At 34.7% G+C, this 11448-nt stretch overlaps 1 protein-coding gene across 1 annotated transcript in view; it reads right to left on the bottom strand.

Moving 5' to 3' along the window:
- ST7 (suppression of tumorigenicity 7) overlaps nucleotides 1-6687 on the bottom strand; it is a 57500-nt gene extending 50813 nt beyond the window's left edge. The window contains exons 1-5 of the mRNA XM_015813554.2: nucleotides 6598-6687; nucleotides 4674-4833; nucleotides 3105-3159; nucleotides 1383-1498; nucleotides 656-731 (exon numbers count right to left, since the gene is read on the bottom strand). Coding sequence (XP_015669040.1) covers nucleotides 656-731; nucleotides 1383-1498; nucleotides 3105-3159; nucleotides 4674-4833; nucleotides 6598-6675 — 485 coding nt within the window. The 5' untranslated portion in view covers nucleotides 6676-6687. The remainder of the gene's footprint in view (nucleotides 1-655; nucleotides 732-1382; nucleotides 1499-3104; nucleotides 3160-4673; nucleotides 4834-6597) is intronic.
- Nucleotides 6688-11448: the final 4761 nt, after the last annotated feature.

Here is an 11448-nt window from a genome sequence, read left to right as displayed (position 1 = left end):
CCTCAAGACTTGGTTATTCCAGCTTGCAGGACTGGCCTAGGGTAATTTTTAGGGGGGTTTTAATTATATTTTAAAATTCGACAAATATTTAAATATTCCTTTTAATTAATTTTAAATTTGTATTGTTTTGTATGTATTTTAAATAGATTGTCAGCCGCCCTGAGTCCTACGGGAGAAGGGCGGGATATAAATCCAAATAAATAAATAAATAAATAAATAAATTGTAAATGGATATGGCAAAAGGGTGAAAGGGGCATTCAAGTACAGTAAGTGGTATACATCATGTCTAAAATAAGTAGATGACAATACATCAAAAAGATACTGTCTCTTAAAAGCTCAGAAAATATATCAGTCCATGTCTATCATGATTAGTATGAAAGAAATGTTTCTCCTGCATCCAACTCATCCTCTTCTTAATTTAGAAAAAAAATGAAAATATCACACAAATACAACTTTAGCTTCAACAAATGTAAAGGTATAGATTCCATACACACATTGCTCAGGTGCTAATTGTACAGAATACTATTTCAAGTTTTCTCAGTTTGTACAAGATTTTTCCAATGACAAGAAACTGGCACAAGACTCCCCAAGTAATAAGAAATCATAACAAAGCAAATCAATAAAAAAAAAATCAAAGGACTTTTAGTAGACTTACTCATTTAACTCTAAAGCTTCATGTGCTGCAGAAATTCTGGCCTGTGGATTTCTTTCTCTCCAAGCCTTTTGCATTACTATGAAATGAAACATTTTTTTTAAATGCAGTAATTTGGAGGTAATCTAAAGTACTAACATATTAGCAAGGCATTTCACCACACAAATAATTAATTAAGTCCAAAAATATAATCAGATACTGATGATAGAAGAAGTACTCTTTCAATATGTTTCAAGAAGAATGAACTTACAACTATTAGTTAATGTCAGCAATGCATTATGTACAAATAAGATAAGAATAGATTACTCCAAAGCAGCTATGAAAACTATCAATGTAATTAAGTGGATCCTTATCAAAAGATAACATGCTGGTCCTTCAGTGTTCTAGCAACCACTTAAGGCATTTTTTACTATTCTGAGGGGAAAAAATCCCTGCTCCCTTTAAAAAAAATAACAGTAAGTTCCCAGAACCAATTATGATAACACAATACAACCATGAGTGCTATTCTACAGCAAGGGGAAACAGCATTTGGAAATACATATGATCACATAATCCAAATTCCAAATCACCATATCAGGAAATATGATACAAATATCATATTATATAAATTATTAAATGAAACACAAGCATTGTTAAGAATCAAGACATCTGTGATATCTTTTATCCCCAATTTCTTAAAACAGACTTTACAATTTGCTACAAATTCAAATAAATTTAGTAAAATTCTTACTGGCATCTGCAGGCCTTAAATGGTCAGTATCACATGTGAAAAATGTTTGATGATCTTGTGCTGAAAGATTCATATCGTAATATGTCAATGGTTCTCTTCCAGTCACCCAGGTGTATCTGAAAATAGAATTGTGTTTTGTGCATTCAGGACAGATGTGCAGGATGAGAAATTGTAAACATAAACATCATACATTCATAATGTGGTGATTTTCCTTATGCTGCTTTTTCTTTTGGTAAAAATTTATCCACACACATCCTTCATCCTTCTTAATATAGTAACCTCCATCTACAAATCCAACTATGGTACTAAAAAGTGATTTTGGAAAGAATTTTAATTGCTTCAAGTTGAAGAAAAATTGAGAAGTTATTGAAGTATTGTCCTATAGTGATATTGTTGATATATATACATTGGCACATTTAATAAATTGAATTTAAAATAATCTTGAAGGCTGTCTTAATTGGTTTAAAATAGTTCTGGATGTACTTACGTCAGCTCTATAATATATGTTTTGATTATGTTAAGGAAGCTACTCTATATTTAAAGAAGCTACTGTATTATTTTCAGCTTCTCCCCTTTATCTTGAGGCTTCTGATTTGGGAGGAGATGAAGCCAAGGTGGTTCAGTGATTGAGGTACTCAAATTCAAATTCCCATTCAATCACAAAGCTCATTGGGTGACTTTGAGCTTAGTCTGATCTAGTTTACAGAACTGTTATAGTGAGGATTAAAATGATAGATAACTCTATGTACACTGCATTGAGTGCTTAAGAAAAACTATAATATAAATGTAGAAAAAGTAAAATATTGTTGTTAATGAGATTCTTCATATAGACTAATAAAGGTACTAAAATAAATTTACAAATTAACACTGCCTGAATGAAACGATTGTCTAGTTCAGTGGTTCTCAACCTGTGGGTCGGGACCCCATTTGGGGTGATCGACCATTTCACGGGGGTCACCAAGCAAGGCTGTCCGCCATTTTTTTTGTCCGCCATTTTTTCCCCTTTTCCGGTGAGTGCCTTACCTCCCTTGGGCTGGGCCAGTTGGTGGTCGGCCTGCTCCGTCTCTGCCGCTTGCCAGCTACACCTTGGCTGGCGCAGGGGGCAGAACCACGCATGCGCGGTGCTCCCGGACAGGGAAAGTCCTCGACTTACGACCGGTTGGGTAGTCCTCGACTTACGACCGGTTTAGTCCTCAACTTACGACCGGTTTAGTCCTCGACTTACGACCGGTTGGGGTTGCGGCATTAAAAAGGTTGAGAACCACTGGTCTAGTTCATGCATTCATCATCCTTAAGTTTAGAATTATCTGGAGGACAGCAAGATCAACCTTAACAGATTCATGTACTTCAGCACTGTTATTCTTGGGATGCTGAAGTGGAAACTTCTGCAGGGGAATGTGTCTTCTTGTCCTATTTTTCTATGTATTTCTAAAAACTGAAGTCTAAACTATGCAGGGTACTTATCTATGCAGGGTAGTGTCAAGTGTTCATTCTTCAACATAAGGACAAAGTAGAAGAGACTGGATCCAAAGTCCATTTATCCTTATTTGAACTATTTGCATAAGATAAACATCTGAAAGAGGCACCTGACTTCTTGAAGTTTACAATGATGAGCTAATGCTTAAAACTACTTTCTCAATAGACTAGAATATGTAACCAGTGTTTAAAAATAATTTCCAAACAGGCTAACATATTTGAATAACAAATCTACAAAGCACTCACCGGTTATATTCAGCTCCTCTAAACAGATTTAAGGGATTTCGCCAGACTTTACATTCTGCCACAAAAACAAAAATGTCTCTAATTATAATTGAATGCTAATATTTATTTGGAAACAAATTATATTCTAATTAGTTATCCCAGGTGGTACATCTGAAACACTTAAATAGACAACCAAATGGTAATAATGTATTTACTATAGATTGGGCACCTTTAAGTGCTGACACTTAACATGTTATATTTAATAAGAAGTATAATCACTTCTTTGATTTCACGAATTATTGGTACCTACAGGAACAAATGAAGATGAATGCTTTCCAATACTGTAAAATTACTAATACATCAAAACTCATTGAGGTAAAATAAACCCTTTCGATAAATATTTCTTAAAAAAGCAAACAATATGTTTCAGAATGATTCCCAAGTATTTTAGATGAGAATAAAAAGGTGATTTGTTAACAAAACAAACATTGCATAGATAATGCCCCTGAATATAGCTTGAATAAAGTAACTGAATGAAAAGAACTGTCCTCTGAAAGCTGTTTTCAGTTAAAAAATTTATATTGTAAATGATTTCATTCTAGATTAGCCATTTGCCAATTGTGATCTGTTGCCACAATTCATCCTGTGGGAATTAACACCAAGTAGCAAGTGGATTCACATGTGAGCTTAGAAATCAGAATTGTTGAAGTATTTTCTTTAGTCACTTTGGGCCTAATTATTACTTCAGCAATGTTACACTAACTAGTTTACAGTACAGATCAGCAGAATAATACAATAGTCAGCTTTTTGTAATCTTCCTCTGCTGTTATGTAATAAATAAAATAAGACTCCAGCTACTGATTATTTATTTGTATCCTATTATTATTTTTACAAATAAATCAAGGCAGCAAAGATATCCAACAAATCTTCCTCATCCTATTTTCCCCACAAAAACCACCCTGTGATGTGGGTTGGGCTGAGAGAGAATGACTGGCCCAAAGTCACCTAAAAGGATTTCATCACTAAGACAGGATGTGAACTCATGGTCTCTGGCTTTCTAGTTTGTATTTTAACAATTAGATCACACTGATTCTATTAAATAATCTCACATTGACAAGAAAATAGAGAAATAAAGGCAGAGAACTCCATACTGTCTGAGAGCCAATTTGGAGATTCCAGTACCCCATTTATCAAAATGGTTCCCTAGCTTTGTTTTGTTCTGACACAGTGAGCAGTAAAGCTATGCAAGAATTTTAGTGGAAAAGATAAAATTAAAAAAAATACACACACACACAAACAAAAAACATTTTTTAAAAAACTTTCTGGCCCAGTCTTCAACCGTGGGATTTTCTTGTGATTTCTCACCAAGGCTGATTAGTGTTTGCAGAAGTGAGCAAATCAAGCTTTCCCAAATATATCAAACATCATAAATGATAAAAAATAAGCAGTGATTTGCTCAATCTGCAGAAAGAACTTTTAACTGATATAGTTAACTTGTCCTGCTTAAAATATAAAATAATTATTTAAATTAATTATTCATAATTAGTACATTGTTAAATTGAAATGATGATTAAATTATAATTATTTTACCTGAAACACTTTGTCGGTTTGAATCTGAGTCCCCATTGCTTGTATTTGAGTTACTGGGGGAATTATTGTCCACCCCACCCAGTAGAGGGCGCAAGTGACTCACAGAGACTTGCTCTATGAAGGAAGTTCCATACTTTCGAAAATACCACCATTCAAATATCTAAATCAGATGGGAAAACATGTAATTATTTGGCTTTTTAAGCTATTTCTACTGCCATTCACATTTACAGAATGTAAACTTAATACTGAAACATATTTTGGATAAAATATTTGTTATAATTTATACAGTGCTATGTGGTATACTAGATTTCCTATATATTAAAACAGGAAAAAGAAAGAATGGGTGGAAACATTGACAAGGAATGTGGACAAATGAAATAATAGATATTCTAAAATTTGAGTGGGGAGCACTAAGGGGAATAGTGAATGATCAGAAAAAAGATGTATAGAGTTTGAATTCAACACATGGAGAAGGAGACTAAAAAACAAATCTAATGAGCAATGGAATTATTTGATAGTTCCCAAATAAGAAGTTAACTTAAATGGCTATTTTATTTCTATATTTCTGTGATTCATCCATGCTGATTCTACTTCATTTTATAGTTCTACTTATACCAGGGAAAAGCTTCATATATATAAACCTACAACCAGCAGTGATCCTACAAGTGAAAAGCAGCAATATGAAATGTTCTGCAGATAGGGAAGAAGAGGATTCAGCCAACTTTGAATGTATTGAATATGTTCCAAGGAGAGGACTTCCACATCTCCCCAATGGAATGTAAGATCCTAGGGCTTTTCCCTCTCCTAGGCTGGGGCTTATTGGCCAAGCAGTAGAAGTAGGGGAATTATTCTCATTCTCACACACTTATTATTGCACTATAAAAGCCCTTCAAGCAATGTGATGATTCTAAAGAGGAAACTTAGAGGTGAACTGTTGGGGTGGGGTTTGTTTTTTGCTCCTTTAACCTATTGATTTGAGTGGGAAACCAACAGATCCTGCCTTCTATGCCTGCGGTCAACCTCTCCTAATAAAAGTTCCTTTTGGGATGGTTTTGTTCCAAGAGTTCTGCTTTCTTTGGAAGAGATGCACCCAAGAACTTTTGAAGCAGTTCCATTGGGATGTTTTTGCTCCCCCCCCTATAGCCCAGATTTGGCGCCGAGCAACTACTACTAACAAATTTCAAACCTTGTAAGAAGTTATGACAAGTGCCTCAATTGGAATGGCGATTATGTCAAAAAGTAATGTAATATTGTAGTTTTCTAATGTGTATAATAAAAGTTCTTTATCTGAGAGTGTCTGTCATTGATAACCAAACAGAGGTTTATTTCTGAATTGCCCTCATATGTTAGGTATCATACATACATCTAATAAATTAAACTGTGATGTATTTATCTTTAATGTGCCATTAGAGAAGCAGCTCTCAACCTTTTCTATACCCTGCACCTCTAGAACACTTCTGATATATTCTAGCACCTCTTACAAAAGTTCGAAATAATGAATTATGCATATACACTATAATTTTGAAATGTCTAAATCCAAGTTTTTGCACCCCCTGGAATATTGTCTAGCAGCCCCAGGGGGTACAAGCACCCCGGTTGGGAATCCCTGCATTAGAGTCTTTGTTTTTATATATATGTCTCTAGTTTCATGGCCAGAAATTTGAACTAATACACAGAGTGTACTTTAAACAAATTGGTTTTTTCCTATGCTAATTGAAAAATGTATGATTTCTCTAGTATGTACTGTAGCAAATTTGCTCCACAGAACAAGACTTAATGTTCAGATTAATTTGTGACTAACATGAATTATACAAGATACATAAATATGGAAACTTGAAGGAAAAAAGACAAAAAACCTATAGCTGTAAAATCCAATGTATTATAGAAGATTATAAAATATTTTAAAAATAGATCTAGTACTTACCAAAATAAGCCCTGAGATTAACGAAGAAGTGCCTGTCAAGGCAACGTAGAATTTGGGTGTTAACGTGTTCAAAAACATACTCACTGAAAGAGAAAGACAAAAAAAGGTCAGTGTAAGGACCCACTTCAAAATCTCTTCCAAAGAAAGCAGAACTCTTGGAACAAAACCATCCCAAAAGGAACTTTTATTAGGAGAGGTTGACCGCAGGCATAGAAGGCAGGATCTGTTGGTTTCCCACTCAAATCAATAGGTTAAAGGAGCAAAAAACAAACCCCACCCCAACAGTTCATCTGGTCAGTTCAAATGGGCCAATCCCCAGGTGTTAAGTCCGCTGTGGGAACGAGGCTGATAAAACTCCGTTCCCAAGGTTGTGAAAACATTGTTGGGTCTTTGCACCTTCCCTTCCGCAGCGAGAGATAAGCCAGATGACCAGAGGCACATTCCTTTCTCACCCCAGGTTGGCATCAAGGGGAGAATAGTTCAAAGAGCAAGCAGATAGAGGAAGCGGAGAAGATACATTATAGCAGCTAAGTGAAAGGCCAATACAAATACAATCCCCCAAAAGCCTCCCCCCTCCCCCCAGGAGTATGGCAGAACCCAGAGAGAGGAAAAGAAAAAGAAAGGAAAAGGAAAAGGCTCCACCACCAAAGAAATGGGTTCTGACAGTCACTAATGATTTGCCTGGTTTTCCCTTTACCATAATCTGAAATAAAAATATGAATATATGCAGAAAAAACAATTGCAACCAGACTGCATTCTAACCTATATACTACACGTGTCAGAAAGAGGGCTGAGAAAATATCTAGACCCCTCATATCCTAGACGTAAACTGTTTCAATTCCTCCCCTTGGGACAGAGCATTGCATGCCAAAACAACTAGATGCAAAGACAGGTTTTTTTCCTCGTGCCATCACTCTACCGAACATCTAATTCCCTGTCTTGTGTCTAAGGATATTTGCCCGTGTAGTATTACTATTATCCTTCTCATCTTTTCTACTACCTTCTCCTATTAGTATCTTATGATTATATTACATTGTTTTTTATATGTACATTTTTTGTTTGTATGTACATGTTGTTTGTATGTTGTTTGTAGGTATCCTGTTCACAAGACACACATCTTAACAGAGTTAAACTTTGTGAAACATGAAAGGCATGTATGTATGTATGTATGTATATATATATGTGTATATATATATATATATATATATATATATATATATATATATATATATATATATATATATATAAAGGTAGAGCCACAATAATAACTTTGTGCATGCATGCAAACAGCTAGGAGTAGCTTCTGAAGCAAGATGTACAAGCCTTATAATGAGGTGGCTGCATTAACAATCTGAAGAGAGATATCTTTGCACCCCTCTACGCTGCAAGGTATCTTTTTCAATAGTTTTGCACATCTTCAATGTAATGCTGTATCTTCAATGGAAATGCAAGTAGTTTTGCCTAAAGATGGGTATTTAATAATATCAACACTAAGTCAAATGTGGCCAAACATCTCTCTCTTTTTAGCATCTTATTCTTATCTTTCGAATGTCAAAGAACTTTCTGTACATTTTCCCCATATATAACAGCCATTAGGAGAAAGATATGTCTATATTTTCAATTTGCAACCAGAAACATATGGTTGACTGTATGGGATTCAAAAAGTTAAACTAGTATGGGCCTTGGGTATGATTCAGCAGGATATTCTTATGTTCTTAAATAAGCATTATGCAAATTTTTACATGTGACTTTATGTAATTTTTGTATATAGAAAATGTATTTAATTTTTTAACTGTCTGGTTTCATCCTTCAGAGGAAGAAAACACTGTAGAGATCAGAGATAAAATATTTCCACTGGTTTCAAGAGCAAAAAAGATCCCAGCTGGGGGGTTGGAGGAATTTGCAGCTACAGTAAGTTTGTCTCAAGAGAGAAATGAATTGGCAAAAACAGTTGAAACCAACTCTCAAATCTTGCCAAATATACTGTGATCATATAAGTAGCATGCTGAACAGCTCCCTGGAGACCAAAGCTATAATTATCAACAAGTAGGAGGTTACATTTCAAGCTTTTTGACTGCTCAACTGTACCCTTCTAAAAATTGCTTGTTATATATCAAGTGTCATACTTTCTGGCACACAGAATTGCCAGAATTGATTGCCATGATAGTACTTTAATTCTAAGCATGGGCATGATGTTTATAATTACACTTAGAAATGTGCAAAATTATTTCCTTTGGCCTTTGATTGTAAATGTTCATAACTACCCTGAATATATTTTGCATATATTTGTTTTTTTGCACTCAAACACAATGTCTTTATGTTATAACTTGCATTTAATTTTCCTTTATTGTTAGACTGTGTTTAATATATTTCTCCCTTTCTTTCTATGTTTTCACATATATGGCTATCAACACCTTTAAAAAATCCCTCTGCAAATCATGTTATGGCTCAAGCAATTGCTTTTCACATGTCAAATAGCTATAGTGGCCTAGAAGTATGGTTTTGCCAAATAAGGCAACATGAACGTAGACTAAGAAGAATGATGACACAGGAGAACATAACAGTATATTTCTCACATTAGCTAATTTGTTAAGAAAACCCAGACTGTGCAATGCCTATTGCCTTGCAATTAACATTGGGGGAAATCCACAGGAAATAATTCAGCTATCAAGCCTCAAAGAATGCTTATGCTGTTTCAGCCATTATTGCTTCTTAGCTTGCCTAAGAACTCAGAGGGAAGGGAGGGAAGAGTGGAATGCAGAGTTCTGATATCAAGAGGCCAGTCCATGAGAACCAAGGACATTCAAGATTTGTTTATTGAGAACTAAAGACATTCTCTCATAATAGTTATCTGAATTATAATTGGATAATGTGACCTGCACTAATAGGGGGAGGGAGACTTTTATACTTTTAATATAGCAAATTAGGTGGGAAATAACCAGAGCTGGTTTCCTTTCACCTGTACCGAAATGATGTGCTCAATAAAGTTTTGCATTAGAGATTGGATCATTTCAGATCATTGGGTTCATCATTCAGAACCTTGACATCAGCATGATTTCATGTGAATTCAGTGCAAAAATCTTCAATACCTTAAAATATAATATTCCTATAAAAGTGATCAGAGAAATAACATTTTCATTAGTTTGCAATGTAATTTATACAAACTTTGAAAATCAAAAGTGATTCTTTTTTGGAGAGTCATTAAAGGGAATTTTTTTGGTTCCCTGAGATTCTTGGATGAGGGTAATTAGCTTACATCCTGTTTCCAGGATGATGCACCAATTCAAAATTACATGACCTTGATCACTGTATTTGTTGGTACAAATTTAACTAATTTTAAAAATATCTACCATAGCTTATAATTATTTATAATTATAATAATGACCTATTCTGAAAACAACAGTTATTTTCTGGTCCAATTCAATTTATGGGCTTTGATCTTTACAATCTTACCTGGCTAAAGACTACTGGGCAATCAAAGGGTCTGACTGTCTTATTATAAACTTGTCTCAGATGCAGAAAGTGGGGTTCTTTTGTTAAGCTCATAGATCAGGAGATCAGCACTCACTTTCTAATTTCTAAAAACAGCATTTAGGAACTATACTGTTCCTTTCACTATGTCTTTTAAATTACTTTGCAGATTTTATTGCTTTAGCGTTTTAAATATTTGTTATTGTTACTGTTATTACTGGTTCACTGTGAATCATTTTGGTTGCTTTTTAACAGGCAGCACAGAAATATTACTGAAGGAAGAAAGGAAATGATAGTGGTAAGTGCTACTAATGAAAATAGTAATGCTGCTTATTCTAAAAGTTTATTTTGGTGACTCAATCCATTCTTCAATAGCAAAACACGTTTTATATGCATAATGCTGCAGCTTCATTTTGCCAAATCTCTAGTTGCAAAGATCTCAGTTGGATATACCTATTGCTATTGCAGGAAAAAGTATTGGACCAACAATCTGGTTAAATATAAAGCTGCTTCATTTGGTTTAAGTTTCTGATAATGATTTTCAATTGCTTTTCATACAAATGTTATAGTGTTTTTAACCATTTTGACTTTCAAACCACATTTGAAAGAGAAATTAGATTAATAACACAAACATAAATATGCTAAAATATACAATATAACAGTTACATTAATGTCCATGACATAGGCATCCTGATATGGAGAAAATTGTAAATGGGAAAAGGTTAACACTCACACTTTGAATTGTGCCTGGAAAGGAATCAAGTACCAGGTTAACCAGTTGCTTAACAATTCAAAGATGTGCTCACTCTTTGCCTGTTTTTCTTTCCAGAGGGCTGTATCAAAACACTGTGCCACAGTAGCCTCTCCAGAATTGTGGCCTCCTATGGAGGTCTGGGACAAAAGTCCCCACCAGAAGTGGTGATTTGACTGCCAAGAAAGCTATTCTTTGTCTTGCTGTTGGGATTGCAGGCTGAGGATTATTAGTTAAGCCTCAGAGATTCATTACTACTTCCCTCAAGCAGGTTGATAGTATGGTTTTCTCTTGGGAGCTTCCTTGGGTTAATTTAATAGTCTTGTCTAGCAAACTCTGCAGAGATTGTTCTGCAAATCCCAGCCAAAAGATTAACATCATCATGATGGTGCCTTCAGAGATTTTAAACCCACTGTTCTGATAGAAATGCTAATTCAAAAGTGTTAATGACTGTTTTGGATGAAGGAAGGGATGTTACAGGGAACAAATGAAAATACTAAATAACTTGCTATGAAATATATTGGTTTTACATTTCTGGGTCATTATGAAGCATTGGCAATATCACTGCCCAGGCAGTGGATAAACCAAAAGAGTTTGAAATCTTACTACCAAAAACATCAGCCTACTAT

This window comes from Protobothrops mucrosquamatus, unplaced genomic scaffold (genome assembly GCF_001527695.2).
Source record: "Protobothrops mucrosquamatus isolate PMUCROS unplaced genomic scaffold, P.Mucros_1.0 scaffold167, whole genome shotgun sequence".
Lineage (NCBI taxonomy): Eukaryota > Metazoa > Chordata > Lepidosauria > Squamata > Viperidae > Protobothrops > Protobothrops mucrosquamatus.
The sequence above is the reverse complement of the archived record's forward strand: the minus strand, read 5'-3'. Positions and strand labels throughout refer to the sequence as shown.